The sequence below is a fragment of the Ochotona curzoniae genome, unplaced genomic scaffold (genome assembly GCF_017591425.1).
Source record: "Ochotona curzoniae isolate NIBS_2020 unplaced genomic scaffold, NIBS_Ocur_1.0 contig_2210, whole genome shotgun sequence".
NCBI classification, from domain to species: Eukaryota; Metazoa; Chordata; class Mammalia; order Lagomorpha; family Ochotonidae; genus Ochotona; species Ochotona curzoniae.
In genome coordinates this window covers 33,087,114-33,104,642 of record NW_024465369.1, presented here as the reverse complement: position 1 = coordinate 33,104,642, position 17,529 = coordinate 33,087,114, and the positions used below count along the sequence as shown (strand labels likewise).

The 17,529-nt window shown below is 37.7% G+C and overlaps 1 protein-coding gene across 1 annotated transcript in view; it reads left to right on the top strand.

Annotated features, from left to right (window-relative positions):
- SLC25A12 (solute carrier family 25 member 12) overlaps positions 1–17,529 on the top strand; it is an 89,780-nt gene that overhangs the window by 55,729 nt on the left and 16,522 nt on the right. Inside the window, exons 9-13 of the mRNA XM_040971714.1 lie at positions 2,903–2,987; positions 9,828–9,909; positions 11,247–11,405; positions 14,441–14,493; positions 14,733–14,813. Coding sequence (XP_040827648.1) covers positions 2,903–2,987; positions 9,828–9,909; positions 11,247–11,405; positions 14,441–14,493; positions 14,733–14,813 — 460 coding nt within the window. The remainder of the gene's footprint in view (positions 1–2,902; positions 2,988–9,827; positions 9,910–11,246; positions 11,406–14,440; positions 14,494–14,732; positions 14,814–17,529) is intronic.

The window sequence follows — 17,529 nt, the reverse complement described above, 5'->3', positions numbered from 1 at the left end:
GAGAATGAAGAAAATTAGAAGGGAGGAAAGTGAAGAAACAGAGGGGAAATGTTGTTTTGGTTCTCTGGATTTCAAGAGATGTGTGAAAATTTACCTGGATTTATAAAATAGACTGATGTACATGGAAAAAGCCTTGTCATCTTTTTGGTTTGTTGTAAACAGTTACTTTACTGAACATCATGTACCACAATGTGTTGGAGCTATGCCTCTGACATTATTATAGCTGCTATCAGAGATAAGGTCAGATGTTGATGAATATATTTTCTAAGATTAAAGCATCATAACTCTGAGGACATTTAATCTGGTTTTTGCTTGTTTAAAGGTTTATTTTTATTTGAAAGACAGATTTACAGAGCCAAGGAGAGACAGAGAGAGGTCTTTCATCCACTGGTTCACTCCCCAAATGGCTGCAATAACCAAAGCTAAGCTATTCCAAAGCCTGCATCCAGGAGCTTCTTTTGGGTCTCAAACGTGCTGCATGGTCCCAAGTCTTTGGGCTATTCTCCATTGCTTTCCCAGGCCCATTAACAAAAAGCTGGAAGGGAAATGGAGCAGCCAGGACTCAAACCAGCACTCATGGGATGCCAGCACTGCATGCTCTGGCCACAGTATTGACTCTTCTGTCTCACTCTTGCACGCTCTCTCTCTCTTAAGACTTATTTATTTATTTAAGAATTAGAATTAGAAATAGATGAAGACACACAAAGAGAAAGAAAGATCTTCCACCTGTTGGTTCACTGCCCAGATGGCTACAGTAGCTAGAGGTGGGTCTGACTGAAGCCAGGAGCTTCATCTCTATCTCCCATGTGAGTGGCAGGAACACAAACGCTCGGGCCATCTTGCACTGCTTTTCCCAGGCCATTAGCAAGGAGCTGGATCGAAAGTGGAACATCCAGGACATTAATTGGTGCCCATATGAGATGCCACCATCCCAGCTGGCATTAGCAGCTATGCTATAACCCCAGCCCCATGGATGAAGGTATTGATTGAATTCTTGGCTCCTGAAACTTGTCCTGGCCCAGTCCTGGCTATTGTGGGTGCTTGGGGAGTGAACCATTAGATGGATGCTTCTCTCTGTTTCTCTCTCTCTGCTTCTCAAATAGATTTCAAAAACAAAATTTGTAAACTCTTATATGAATCCAAAAGAACTGTTATCCATGGAGATATATGGCAGTACCAATGGGAACACATGCTTATATCTGATTTATATATTGGATTGTTAAAAGATATGTTTTTTTTTTATTAGGAAGGCAGATAGACACGGAGAAGGAGATATAGGGAGAAAGATCTTTCATCTGCTGATTTACTCCTGAAGTGGCTGCAGTTGCTGGAGTTGAGCCAATCCAAAGCCAGGAGCCAGGTGCTTCTTCCAGGTCTCCCAAGGGGGTTCAGGGTTCTAAAGCTTTGGGCTGTCCTTGACTGCTTTCCCAAGCCTGAAGCAGGGAGCCTGATGGAAAGTGGAGCAGCCGGGACATGAACTGGCACTCACATGTGATCTTGGTGCATGTAAGGCAAGGACTTTAACCACTAGAGCATCATGCCAAGCCCAGATCAGATTTTTTTTAAAGTCACTTCTATTCTGTAAATGTAGCAGTGTTTTAAACAATGGACTTTAACCACAGAATTCAGGGCTAGTAGAAGATGGGTGATTTCTTGTTTTCATGCCATGTAGTAAATTGTTGAGTTGGAAATGATATGAACTCTGTGAACAAGTTGTGATCCAGGCTATGTATCATCCATTTAAAATTCAGTTTTTAGGCAGACTTTGAATCTCCATTATGATAATGTATGCCTTTTTTTTAATTCTTATTTTTGCACCAGAGACATCTCCTCACTTGATCGGAGGTCTGGTGCCATAGAGTCAATATAAAAACAAAGTCCCATCAACTTAATGACAACAAAAAAAAAAAAAGGAAAGAAGAAAGATGAAAGAAGGAAAGGAAAAAGAAAAACTGAGGAGTAGGAAAGAGGCTCATGGGCCTGAGACACAAGGGAACCCTACCCACAGCATCAGGACTGGTGCAGGGTCCCCTGTGTTTCTATCGCTACAATGTCAGCAAAAGTACTTCTTGTAAGCTAGGTCTAAAGTAACCTTTTAACTAGGTCAGAGAATGCACTTATTTGTGAGCAAATTTTGTGGGAAACAGTAGTGTATTCTGCATGGTTAAAACTTCAGAGGGTTTGGGATCTGGTGCGGAGGCCTGGCCTAGTGTCTGAAGTTCTCGCCTTGAACATGCCTGAATCCCATATGGGCGCCAGTTCTAGTCCCGGCAGCCCCACTTCCCATCCAGCTTCCTGCTTGTGGCCTGGGGAAGCAGTCCAGTACGGGCCAAAGCCTTGGGACCCTGCACCTGTGTGGGAGACCTGGAAAAAATTCCTGGATCCTGGCTTCAGATCGGCGCAGTACCGGCTGTTGCAGTCACTTGGGGAGTGAATCATCAGACAGAAGATCTTCCTCTCTATCTCTCCTCCTCTTTGTATATCTGACTTTGTGATAAAAATAAAAAATAAATCTGAAAAAAAAAAAAAAACTTGGGAGGGTTTGAAAGTAGGTCCTGTCAAAGTCTCCCTCCTACTCTGTTGCCCTTCCTTGGGGGCATTGAGTATGTGGTAGTTCTGTGTTTTAGGGGATACATGTGGACTGTCAACATCTATGCTTCCCTTCTGGCAAGAAGGGTGATCATTTCTTCACTGTAATGTTTGTTCCTGGAATATTACTAAATTTATGCACTCCCCATTATTTCCCTAGAGTCTTACATTCATGTAAGCAGGGTCCGAAGAATTTTTTCTCACTAAAATATGAAGCCACAGTTCTGGCTGTTTTTGTTTTCTTTTTGAAGACAAGGTGATGTGAGGAGTTCATCAATGTCATACCCTTTCCTTCCTGTATTTTTGCCTGCAGGCGCCTGACCTTGGCAGATATCGAGAGAATAGCCCCATTGGCCGAGGGAGCCTTGCCTTACAACCTGGCAGAACTTCAGAGACAGGTGGGAATTGTCTCGTCAATGCCATCATCATGATGCTGAGGTAGCACAGTCTCCACACAGCTAAAGCTTGTGAACACTGTGAAAACTGAGGACTGTTTCTCAGAGAAAGATTGCTTAGCTCAAAGATGACCTTACCTTCTCCCTCATGGAGTATTTTTTAAGAGATAGCTAGATTATTGCTTTATTCTAGTTTAAGACTATACGCATATCTGAGCTTGACCCCTTTCCTTTAGAAATTGGATTCTTTTCCTTTTACTTGCCTAATTACATTTATGGATTATCATTAAATTAGCTTTTTATTATTATGGAGTTTTAAAAATATGCAGCATTCCTCAAATGAAGGAAATAATTCACTGGGATTATGTTTATAGATTATGACAAGAAAAAAAGTAATTAATGAACCAGGAATAAACTTTATTATTATTACATTTTTGCTAAAATATGAGTGTTTGTTTGTTTTAGTGTTAAGGAAATCAAGCCCTCTTTTTCTGTTGTAGCCTTTGAAATTTTGTAAGGAAAGCAGGCTGACTTCTCAGCAACCAAAGTAATAGATTACGTTTCTTTTCAATTATGGACAAGTTTCCCTCTGTGAATCTGTTTCATATTGTGAGGCGTTCTGGGAGAGCTTGTGTAGACTACAGTTCTAGTGAATCAGTTCGAAAAGTTCTTTAGTCTGTGGAATTACAGTGGTAAGCATAAATATTCTCATGTTACTTCAAGAAGATACCATGATTTCTTATGTAATTTTCCCTATATTTCCAGACAAGAAATAAAGTTATCGTTTTGATACTTGGGGGCAGTTGTTCTAGGGATCCACGACGGATTGTACAATCTGTGGATACTCTAGTCTTTTGTTTAAAATGTATAGTACATACAAAAAAAGCCTGCCTACATCCTTCCATATCCTTTAAATTGTTGCTAGATTACCTACAATACTGAATATAATGTAAATGCTGGGTACATGGTTATTGCTTAGGGAATAATGATTGAAGAAGATTAAACATATTCATGATGAACACCTTTTCTTCCAGATGTCTTTTTCCCCAGCTATTTTTGATGTGCCGTTGGCTGCATCTACAGATGTAGGACTGATGAATATGAAAGTGTTGGCAGTAAATAATTATTTATGTAGTGTGTGGAGTGTTTCCCTAGTTAAAGCCTCAAAACTTACATATAAAATAGGAAGAAAGACATTTATCTTATTATTTTAGTCTGCAAAAAATTGCACAGTAAAACAAATCTGTGAGTTTAAAAATAGAAGTTATGAGGGAGGCAGTAGTTAAGAAATTGGGCACTGACTATGTAACATCCATTCTATTTTCTCATTTATTAAAAAGCGATAGTAAGTTCCATTGGATGGTATTAGTGTAAGAACTACAGGAGGTAATACCTTATATTAGGCTTAGTGCCCAGTGAGAGTACAATGTCAGCTACTACTGCAGTTGCTGTTATAGAATATGTTAAATGTGTATGAGCAAACTCCAAGATGATCTCAAATGACCCTCATCTATTCCCATTAAGTGGGAGAAATGAGATGTGTAGGATAATTGTATTTTTATATTTTCTTCTTTATTCTTTATTTTTTTGCTGCTAAAATTTTTTTTTCTTTTAAATTAATTGACAATGAATATTTGTTTAAGAGAAAACCTCTACCCCACAAATATGCAAAAATATATTCCAGTTGGGATGTCCTAAATATTAAAGAAGAGGATAAAAGATAATATTTATGATCTGGTATAAGCAAAAATTGTGTGAAGAGGGTACAAAACACAAAGAGAGATTAATGCATTGAGCTTTATTAAATTTAATAATTTTGTTCATCAAAATATTCCGTAGAGAGGTTAAGAGGACAAACTACACACTAAGGAAAGAAATGTATTTGTTTTGTTTGTTTTAAAGGTTTATTTATTGTGATTGGAAAGACAGATTATAGAGAGAATGAGAGACAGAAAAATCTTCCGTCTGCTCTTCTCTCCCTAAATGGTCACCACCGCCAGAGCTGAGCAAATCTGAAGCAAGATCCAGGAGCCTCTTCTGGATCCCAAGTGGATGTAAGGATCCCAAGGCCTTGGATCATCCTCTGCTGCATTTCCAGGCCACAAGCAGGGAGCTGGATGGGAAGTGGAGCAGCTGGGATAAGAGCTGGTGCCCATATGGGATGCTGCACTTCGTGGAGGATTAGCCAGTTGAATCATTATACTGGCCCGTAGAAGGATATTTGTAATGCGGTTTAGTGACATAAGTTTTTATATAGAGTATATAATTAAGTTCTACAAATTCAGAAACAAAAGGCATATAGTTTAAATGAAAAATGAGCAAAAAGCCTGGACCTCAGAAAGAAGATATCCGAATAGTTTCTTTTTTAAAAAGAAAGTTTAGTATTATAATTAGAGACAAACACACACACATTTGGGCCCATTGTGATGGCTCAGTAATGATCCTCGCCGTCATTGTAGCATAGCAAGTTAATCCACCACATGCAATGCTGGCATCTCATATGGACTCAGGATTATGTTCTAGGTGTTTCATTTTCAACCCCTCCCTGATAATGTACCTGGGAAAACATCAGAGGATGGCTTAAGTGTTTGGGTTCCAACACCCATCAGGGAGATCTGAAAGAAGCTCTTGGCTCCTGGCTTTGGTCTGGCCCAGCCCTGGCTGTTGTAGCTATATGGGAAGTAAACCAGCAAATGGAAGCCTTGCTGTCTCTCTTCCTGTCTCTATGCAACTCTGTTATATTTCAAGTAAATAAAAATAAACCTTTTTTAAAAATTACATAAAAGAGAATTTGCTTCTTGTTATGTAAAGCTTCTGTGGCAACACAAGAGAACTTAATAATAATAATAAAAAGATTTATCAGTAGCAATTACAGTGAAAGATGCACACCCTGTTATTTCTTCTCTGGGTATAGGCTCTAACAACAGTAAGAACATACATGCATTAAAAGATAAGTACAAGAATGTGTGCGGCAACATATTTATAATAACAAAAAATTTGAAGCAAGCTGAATATTTGTCACCAGTAGGATGAATAAATATGTTTTGGTATAGAAACCTCCAGCAGTGAGAAAGATGTAAATTTTGATTTGAAGGAAGTGAGCCAAGTCATCAGGGATGTGTGCTTTATTGGAACATGGTGACACTTTGGGGGCTAAAGTCAAGGAAAAGACCAGTTTCGGTACGATAGGAGAAGGATAAGCAAGCTGAGGCTTCTACACAATTATGCAGTTATTCTTTCAGCCATATGGAAGCAAATTTTCTGTAATGGGCCTGCTGGCAGTGTATGCACTCGAGAAAAGGAGAGTTTTGTTTTGGTGGAAAATTGTGTCAAAGTTGGAGGCCATTCTCCTAAAGGTTTTGAAAATATAGGTAGTAATACTGTATTTTTTTAAACATTTATTTATTTATTTTTATTGGCAAGGAAGATATACAGAGAGGAGGAGAGACAAACAGGAAAATCTTCCATCCGATGGTTCACTCTCCAAGCAGCCGCAATAGCTGGAACTGAGCCAATCCGAAGCCAGGAGCCAGGAGCTTCCTCTGGGACTCCCAAGTCGGTGCAGGGTCCCAAAGCCTCAGGTTGTCCTCGACTGCTTTCCCAGGCCACAGGCAAGGAGCTGGATGGGAAGCAGGATTGCCAGGATTAGAACCGTTAAAGGGATCCCGGCACGTTCAAGGCGAGGACTTTAACCACTACACTATCATGCCAGGCCCGTGATATTGTATTCTTCAAAATGATAATAGAATGATGTTTATCTCTCATCTATAGCTTTCCTTAGACCTTGGACTTGATCTGCTTGTATATTGCATATTCTCAGGGACTTTCTTTGGTATGCAAGGGTTCACAGAGGAAAGCATTACAGTCTGTTTACAAGTTGTTTTGGGGGGAGATTTTTGTCTTTTCACCTGTGATTCTTTCACCATAAGTGGGAATCTGTTCTCAAAAAAGTAGAAAGTTAGGTTTATATATTAGCTGTTATTTACCCAAATTTAAATTGAATTTAAGGACTTATAGTACTTGATATGCCTTAACTCCTCTTAACTGAGAGAAACATATCTATTGTTTTTCTCTAGAGAAAATTTTTTCATTCATTCCCTTCTCTTTATTTGTGTTAGCTTTAAGTTTGATCTTTGCAAGGCCAAGAATATTGAACATATATTCAGTAGTACTAAAGTCACAGGTGTGATTTCAAAAGAACTTTGTTTTCCATAGTTTTATTTTCCATTCGAGTTTTACATTTTAGTTGATGCAGAATCTGGTCTTTGGGGGTTTGTGTATATGTGTGCTTCAATGCACAGCATGAAGTTTATTGGGTACTTTTCTTCTACCCCTTAACAGTGTATCGTTTGAAAGATGTTTGGTTAACATGTTGCTTGAAGCAGCTTGGTTTGGGCAAGTTGCTCAACTTGCTAGGGACATAAGGTTGCCTGCCTAATTCTCATTTTAGGATGTGGTCATTAGGATTAAAAGAAAGAAAGAAAGAAACTTCCATTCTTCAAGTTTTCTTGTCATACATGTACACTTAGGAAGCAGGTTTGAAAGCATGGTAGACTCTCTTGTTTTGCTTTGAAAACCACTTAATTAACCTTGTTAAATATCAGCTTTCATAATCATAATCTTACGGGAAAAAGTGCCTTTTCCTCTAGCCCATTTGCTCACGGTAGGCAATCTTCTTAGTGTTGAGTATTTTCTTTCAGCCTAAATGCTAAATATTCAGTTTTCAGTCATTAATAGTGATGACAGAGAAGGTAGCATTCTGTTTATGAATATTCATGGTGAGAAATCCATAGCATTAATTACATTAATTTACATATCTGAATACAAGTGAGCTAGAAGTTACAGTGACAACTAAGCCTTAAAATAATCTTGATAACCATATATATTGTACATTTTGTTACAAATACTATTTAATAAAGGTGAAGGTGGCGTTTCTGTCAAAGGACTTTCAGGTATTTATAGTTTGAGGTAGGTTTTTTTTTTTTTGCCAAGAATTAAAACACAGTATAATCCTTTAGTTTTCATAGGATTTTGTAGGGCTTACCAACATTATTAAAGGAAGCAAATAGAAAGATATATATGGTTGAACACAAAAGGAAAGTCTTTTCTATGAATAAGGGAATCAGTGGTTATTTGATGCTCGTTTGGGGTCACAGCCCTTTAATTCTGAATTTTAATTCAACATTTTTTTTGAGAGGACATGTGATTGAAAATGATCAATTATGGGAATGAGGTTTCTTTTCATCCAGTTTTGTGGTTGTGAAACTAATTTTAGGGAAAAAAGTTTTATGTACATGCTTTTAAGAAATTATAAGCATATACTACCTGTTTAATCAGTAGCTTAATAGCTATGTTAATTGGAAAAGATTTGAAAATTTAAGACCAAATGCCTTTCTCTGAGTTGTTATAACAAATTACCAGACTCAGTAGTTAAGACATTTATCTCTCCTTAGTTGTGGACAATAAAAAGTCCAACATCAAGGCTCTGGTTTATGTAGTTCTTGATAAAGGGCTGTTTTTGGTTTGTAGATTATAATATGCTCATTATATCCACTGGGTTGGGGGAGGGAAAAGGAGAGCGAGGTAGAGATTTTGTGTGTCTTTTTATACAGCATCAGTCATAACATAAGGGCTCCACTATCATTACCTAATCACTTCCCCAAATGCCTACCTCTAATACCATCACACTGGTGATCAGATACAGATCTTAGCACGGGAATCTTAGAGGACAAAACGTTCAGTTGATAGTATTGCCATGAAGTGAATGTCTCATAAAATGCAATATAAGTTATCATCATTCCCTTGAAAGAACAGTGTGTTTATGTCTTTAATTGTAGTCTTTGAAGAAAAGTACAAGAATTACCTGATTAATCTCACTGTACCAACAGATTGCTCAACGTTTTAGTAGTTGAGACATGCTCGGTCAATATAATGCTTTAATACCAAAAAAGACTTTTACAGTGATAAATGAGGGAAAAAACCGCTTATTTTTAGATATTTTGTTTTAGCCCATTATTTTAGAAATTTTGAATATGTTTAGAGTGCACGTTATGCGATTTTATGCATTATATATGCATATATATGCATCTTATATAAACATGTAATATCTAAACTGTCTTTTATGCTTTTTTAAAGCTTGTTTAAAGCTACTTTTCGAGTTTCCTTTAAAATAAGGCAACTATTTTCTTTCTTCATTTCAGACTGCTTATATACTCTGATATTTTCATATTCAAAATATTAACAGAATTGACACACGAATTATTTCAGATCCTTTTTTTATGGCTTCAGATACCTGTAAAATAACATCTTGTATTATGTAGGATGTTTCTTTTTGTGTAGGTTTATTATTTATTAAACATTTTATGTTATAATTATTAATATGGCTAAGACACTAGTTACTACAAAGAAGATGATCAGTGTTCTCTGATTAGGAATCAATATAACTTTTATAACCTTGAGAGAATGATGTTTTAATTTTAAGTTAAGGAAGAAAGTGGTTTTGTACCTGAAATGTTTGTTCCCCTAAAAAACTCACTTCTGTGGAATTCTTAAACAGTCATAGCTATTGAAGCATTAATAGTTTTGTGAAATATAGCAGGGGAAAGATCCTACATAGCTATCCAAGTATTATTTTTAAATGTTAATGATAGAGGCATCTGTTTAAAAATACATTGCTTCCATTTTAGCTATGTGAGTATTCTATTCTTTGCAGAAGAAAATCATACCTCAATGATAATATCACTTTCAGGTTTTGTCTTTCTGAACATAGGCATATTATAGCTTTTTCCCCCCTTTGCTGTATGTATTCTTATACTTATTGTTGCATTTGCTCCTTCCCTGCAGCAATCTCCTGGGTTAGGCAGGCCTGTCTGGCTCCAGATTGCTGAGTCGGCTTACAGATTCACTCTCGGCTCGGTTGCGGGAGGTGAGTGACATGTCTGTGTGCTATTTCAGGGTTGTGCTCAGGTAACGTTATCTCACTAGACCAGGGCAGATCAGCCAAGGTGTAGTTCATTGTCCCCGCAGGTCACTCCTGCGGGCCTTTCTGAAGTGTTCTTTATTGTTACCTGTGATCAGAGGACTTGTCATAGCACGGCTGGGGCCCCTCTGGCTCCAGTCTGTCTTCGGGACAAAACCTCTGTAATGATGTGAAAGTCTGAGATGCTGTGCTGCACTCCCCTTAATTATATCCATTAAGACCCATATGGAAAAGTGGAGAATAAGACTGTGTTTATGTGGTCGAGTATGGGCGAAGGAAAGAAATGAAGCTTTGGGATCCAAATCTTAGAATCTCATGAGGTAAAACAACCTTTCAAAATGATTCACTTTTGCTTTTCTATTTGTATTTTTTCTTTCTTTTTTTTTTCCTCCCTCTGTCTGTCCTTTCACTGACTTAAGAATATCTAGACTTGTAGTTTGTGACAATGAACCTCTCTTACCACCAACACTGCCAGCTGGAATTTGAGAGAATGTTTTTCTTAAACATTTTACCAAGAAAAATGTATAGAATCTGAAGTTGCTTTGTTGAAAAGAACCTAGCAGGTGTGATTATAGTGCTTTTAATTTTTCAAAACAAGCTTGCATTGATGAGACTGATATTTTGTGTTTTCAGTCTCAATTTTGAAAGTTGCAAGGCATGTTTTTATTTTCAACAGTCAAAAAAAAAGTCCCTTAGTTTTTCTAATACAACTTTTGAACCCTGAAACATCCTGAAGTATGGTCTTATTTTTTTAAACCAAATTCTATGTAGAGGGTAGTGTCATATTGGAATTTGTTTCCAATATTATGATTATGACCCAAGTTAATTTAACAAAAGTTGTTTTGTATACTAAAATGTAAAATTGTACCTACCTATTTACTTGTGTAATCATTTTAAGAACTGACTGATATAACATTTAGTTAAACATTTAGTGGAAAACATAAGAAAAGTTAATACATGAAGATTTAATATTGTCATTTTGGAAAATCAAGAGTTTATCTGATGGTGGTTATGAGTTGATAATCTACCCTCTAATAATGAACCTAAGATACCAAAAAACATTCTATAACAGCTGTCCTCTGAAGCAGCTGGATTTATAGACCCCAGTAGTTGCCAACCTGTGTGCCTCAGTTGGGTATGAGAAAAAAATCATGTAAAGTGTGTGGTGAAATTTAGATGCCGTGTCTTATGCACTTTATTTTCCTTTGGGATAAGACTTGCTGTCCTTATGGACTCTCCATTTGATTGTATTTTTTTAAGTCTAACCATTTTTCTCTTTGTAGCTGTGGGAGCCACTGCAGTATATCCTATAGACCTGGTGAAGACTCGAATGCAGAACCAGCGTGGCACTGGCTCTGTTGTAGGGGAACTGATGTACAAAAACAGCTTTGACTGTTTTAAGAAAGTCTTGCGTTATGAGGGCTTCTTTGGACTCTACCGGGGTGAGTAAGAAATCTCAGCCGTTGAAGTTCCTGATTTTACCAGCTTTTGCTATGGAAACCAGCATGTAGCATGCCTAACTAGACTATAGCTGTTTCAGTTTTCTCTTTCTCACATTCTTTCTGGTGATTAACAGTTTTAGCCCCAAAACAAGATGTTCATTTTCTTTTTCCTGAAATAGTTCTTGGCATCCAAACGCTGTTATCCCAGTATGAATCTATGCTCACCACGCTCTTACAAACCAAGGCACATGTGTGTGGGTGCAATATGGGGATGACAGTTAAGAAATAGAGAGTTTCTTTCCTTAAAGAATTAGGAGAAATACATCTTTTTGTTAAATAGAAGTCAGGCTGCCCCTGAAGGGTGGGGTTTACCCTCTGTGCACTTGTTTGAACTGAAAGAGCTTTTTTAAAAAATTTTTTCAAGGAGACCATTTATAAGTCCCGCTCCCCCCCCCCCCCAGTGACTCACCTGGTGTTTAAAACAACAACACAAAAAGTGAAAGAAAACCCTTGGGTGACAAGTCTCATTTTTAACCTGTCCTCCTCATAGCTCACAGAGTCAAAACAGACAGATTTTTTCTCTTGCAGTGAAAGTTACCACCAGTTCTACAGCAAGCAGCATTGTTGGTGTCAGGGGTAACAGCCCTGTGCAGAATTCTCCACATCCCACCCTCCATCACCAACCCTGTTGGTTTTGTAGGGACTTGCTCTTTTTGGAGAGGGAATGACTTTCATGTATGTCTTTTCACATTAGAATTTTACGTTTCCTTTTGGAGGGAGATTAATTTTTTAATCCCTTTGGGCGCCACTTGGAATTCTTTGAAAATAGGCTATACATGCTCAGGTCCAGAGCATTTATGTAATTTACTGTACTTGTTTGTTTGCACACACAGGATCATTAATCCCTAGCTCATTCTGAGCTCCATTGAAAAACTGGCTTAGAATCTCTTCCAAGGGGGCGTTAGGGAGGGGGGAAAGACTGGGCCTGAACAAAGCTTTGTGCTTATGGAGAGAGGAAGAAAATACCAGTGGTTAGCATTATGGATGGTATTCACGTGAAAAATATAACTGATATACTTAAAGTTGAAGGAGAGGGTCATGTAAATGTTTACTTTTCCCAGTATATATAGAATAAGAGAAGATCATTCTGAAATCAAATTAGCTTCCGATACCCTGTTCCTAAGAATGAATATAATTACTTTTCCTCAAATATTCAGAACTCCGGCTTCTCTGAATTCTTTCCATGGGAAGAGGTATGCATTTCCAGAATGCAGATCTGCCTGTAAATGCTAATTTTTAAATCAATTTAGGCCTGTATATGTAGCTTGTACTTAATAGGGAGATCGTGTTGAAGAGTATCAAGGATTTTTTCTTTGACATTGCCAGTCTTTTTTGAATAATGATAAGATTTCTCCTCTTTTTTTGTGTGTGCTTTCAAATTGTAAAGAGTGTCCACTATTAGAATTTAGAATCTATAATTATAGTGCATAACTTCACCTTTGCAGTGGAGGGCTGTTTATAGAAACTTTCATTTGGGGGAAATGTCATATTAATTAAATGAGTGCAGTGGGGGAAGACATTGTTGGTTTTATTCATAATATGAGCTGGTAAAATCAGTCCTTCAAATGAGGGACTTCTGGATTAGGACAAAGATTGTAGGAGTCCTGTTTGTGAGCGCTGTGATCATTGAGATTGTCATAGATTGCTTAGAACTCGTCCATTATTCCGTCAGATGGTTGACAAAATTGTTGACAGATCCGGTAAATTTCTTTGCAGGCAACAATGATAAAATGACACAAGTCAGTACTTTATTAAAATTCCATGAACCCTGATTGAGACAAGTTGTAAAACAAATACACATGCTGACATGGCTGTATGGGAGTTAGATTAAAAGTAATAGAGCCTGGTAATCATGAGGGTTAGAAAGTTAAGACTGCCATCTGCTGATATATTCTTTTAAATCAGTCTGCTACCCATGCAAGGTGTATGCGGATTTGTGTTTGTCATTGATAATTTAGTTTGACTGACAGTAGCCTGTATGTATGATTATTTGTTGGATCTCAACTCACAGAAAATCACTCAGCAGCATCCTCAAAGTAAGTTTAAGATCAGCAATAAACATGCGTGCAGACACATATGTAACTGCCCTTTGGCTGGCCGATTTAAAGGATATATACCGTTTATTGTTAGCATCTTTAAAAATGCAGGCAAAAAATGTATGCTAACAATTTAGGTAAGCTGTGTGCTTTTAGAAAGTCAAGCCCTGTGAATATCTACAGATGTTGAACTGTTTATATATTGTTTTGTTTCTAGTTTGCAGGCAGCCTGGGAAATTTAGCTTTCCAAGAATAATAATTTTCTTTCTTTGAGGGAATTGTTTTTACATGTCTTAAGCTTGACATATATTTGTAAATAAAAACACAATAGACATGTGCTTTTACTTATGGAACATAGTCATTAAATGATAGTTAAAGCTCCATTTTTCTTTATAGTTTTGGTTTCATTTCAAATAAATGAATACTGAGTTCTGGGTTTCTCTGAAGAGAAAGTTTTGGGGGTTAAAGCTCCATAATAATGAAGTCACTTTATGCTTTTATGAAGGTAGTGTCATTTGTGGTAAGATAGAGATATGTGTAAAAGCACGCACTTCAGAACTTTCCTGAAGGCATGGCATCAGCTCCACAGTGCCACGGAGGGAATTTGCTTCTGTTCCCAGAATAGAGAAGACCCGAAGTCTCCACTCTTCCTTGTGTACCTTTTGGAGAGGTATTGGATCACTAGGCTTCAAAGGCAGTAGTGTGTGTAAGCAAAGGGTCTGTAGCCTCAAGATTAGATAATGTTATATTTGACTAGTAAATAATCATATATATGCACACACACAGAGAAAAAATTTTAACATACTCCATTTTTTACCATTTTAATGAAAATGCTAAAATGTTTGCTGGGTAAATAATATGGGGCAAGCACCTCCTTATTGGGCTAGTCTACTTGTGTTAGGACATCTGTGTTGCTAATGTTGTTTCTCCTTTGTCTAGGCCTGATACCACAATTAATAGGGGTTGCTCCAGAGAAGGCCATTAAATTGACTGTAAGTTTCTTTCTCACTGAAATTGTATCATTTGTTTATATTGCAATGAAGCCAAAAATTAAAATTAATTCTCCTGGACGGGTTCCCTACTAGAAGGCACTTACATAATTAAAAATTTATATGTAATATTTTATAATTTTTAATGTTATCATGTGACAAATGCTTTCTTGACTTGGAAAAGCAGCAATGTGCCAGTAGAAGTGATTGAGAATTCTAAGTGATACTATCTTCCTAATTAGGTTAACGATTTTGTGCGAGACAAATTTACCAGGAAAGATGGCTCCATTCCATTACCAGCAGAAATCCTTGCTGGGGGTTGTGTAAGTATTCAGTATTCATCTTGGATGTTTCTTGTGGCAACTATGTTTTCCCTTAAACTTTTTTCACATTACATAGGATGTGACATTTCACTTGAACTCAAGGGATTCTGAGAAGTTTTTCATTACCATCTTGTAGAATAATTCTCAAATTTTATTGTGTGATCTAATTGGTTTTGAGACAGAAAATAAGTGGTATTTTCATTCTTGAAATACCTGAAATATTATATTTCAGACTTTTAAAGGTTCTAATTTTTATTCTAAAGTTTCATAGAAAATACAGTGGAGAGTTACCATTCATTTATATTGATTGAGACCTTGAAGTTAAGTGTAAGCTAGCTGACTGTTTAATTGGGCCATTGTGTTTAAGGTGTAGGACTTAATATGCCATTGCAGGATAATTGTAATTTTCTTTTTTTTAGAGATCAGGGAGTCTGACCAACCGCTATAATTGTATTGCAGCTATTTGCAAAAATTCTTTGCCCATAGCTTCAGATTATATTTACTTAGAGCACACATTTCTCTGTCTTTGAAATGTAAAAAGACCTTAGATTTAGACCATTTCTCAAATTAAATTTGCACCTCAACTAATTTTATTTGTGGGTATTTATTTCACTTAGCAACATGTGATCTGTGTAAGTTGTATTTAGGCCACTTTGCTCCTGAAAACATGAATAACTTCCAGTTGAGCTGGCTGACAGTCTTGGCTAAAACTTCCTCAGTTGCTTATGGAACCTGAGGTAATGAGGTCGATGACCTTCAAAGCTTCCCATTTAGACCAGATGCCCCAGAGGCCAGTAAGAGAGGCTGCCCCAGATTCTTTTTGATGAGATTTGTCAGCGTGGCGCATACCTGAGTTCTCACCTTTCTGAAATCCACCTCTTGTGGAAGAGGTGCTTTGGCTTGGAGTGAGAATGCAGATTTGCATACATGTGCCTGCAAGCACGTCTTTGTGCCTTCTCCAGAAGGAGACCTCTTTGGTTGAGTTTTTATGAAAGGGCAAACCTTTGCTTAGGTAGTTCTCAAAAAATAGCTTTTGTTCTGCTTTCTCCCAATTAAATGCTGAAATTGTTTATCTAATGAGAGAAACATGATACATCATATTCTTTTCCACAGTGTTTTTCATTTTCGGTTCGTAGAAAAAGCTTCCTACCTCATTTGTTACCACATTACATTTGCCAAAAATTCCTGCCACATTTGCCAAAAGTCTTGTAACTCTTGCTGCTTCTGTGCCACCAGCAGATTATTCCTGTTTCCATAAGCATATCCAGAGGTTTGTGGTCATAAAACTGATCTCTCTCTGACGTGTGACCTAAGTAATTAAACCAAAATCAATGACCTAATTTCTTTATTTTTCCCAAGTATAGAATCACATTATGGCTGTGAATGATGAAAATGTCTGTGGAAAATTGTTGGTGCTGATACTGGAAGTCATGATTCAGAGCTTTGATATGGATTGTCTGGTTGAATTTTTTTAAAAGGTTATTTGAGAGGCTGTTACAGAGAGAGAGGAGATACAGAGACATGTACATTTTCTGGTTCATTCCCAAAATGGCCACAGTGGTCAAGCCTTGGCCAGGCTGAAGCTAGAAACGTGGAGCTACATCCCAGTCTCCCACATGGGTAGCGAGCTTAAGTCATGGGCAGCCACTCATCCTGGTTTGTCTAGAGGGCTTGGGCTTCCTCACCATCCCTGCTAGTGGTGATGTTATACTCTGCAGAGTCCCTGTGAGTGTGCTGGACAGAGCTGCGGGGGGGGGGGGGGGGGAGTGCTGCTGCGCTTTGAAAATTAACCCCATGTTAAAGATACACCTATTGCAATGACCTTCAGGTTAATGAGGAAGAAGGATTACCTACAACCTGGCCCCTGAGTTCTCTTTGGATAGGAGGGAAATCCTATTGCTGTGAAAATGACTATATTGTAGGCCCGGCGTGGTGGCGCAGTGATTACCCAGAGGAAGTTCCTGGATCCTGGCTTCGGATCGGCATAGCACCTGGCCTTTGCATTCACTTGGGGAGTGAATCATCGGATGGAGGATCTTCCTCTCTGTCTCTCCTTTCTGTATATCTGCCTTTCCAATAAAAATAAAATAAATCTTTTTAAAAAAAAGAAAGAAAAGAAAATGACTACATTGCTCTTTAGAGAAAATGCAGTGTAATGACTAAGTGACCAATGAGTAAGTGACCAAAAAGTTAAAAGCCCTGCTTCTCAGCCATTACATGTTTTTTCTATTTGCTTTGCTTTACTGTTTTTACACATATGTAATAGTTGAGATATGCAGAATAATGCATTTGGTATAGAGATACAGGATAATGATAGAAACATATCAGTGAAATCTAGAACGTAGTAATTGGCAAAGTTGAGATTCTAGCTACTTTTTTATATTAGAAAAAAAGATGCATTTATTTTCAATGAAAAGGCAGGTTTGCAGAAAGAAAGGTAGGTGGAGAAGGATCTTCCATATGCTGGTTCGCTCCCCAAATGGCTGCAATGGCCAGAGGTGAACCAATCTGAAGCCAGGAGCTTCTTCCAGGTCTCCCATGAAGATGCAGGGTCCCAAGGCTTTGGGCCATCCTTTACTGCTTTCCCAGGCCACAAAGCAGGGAGCCAGATGGGAAGTGGAACAGTTGGGATGGGAACCGACAGTTGTTTGGGATGTGGTACTTGGAGGTGGAGGCCAGTTGAGCTAGCCAGTTTTTTTTTTTTTAAGACTCAAGC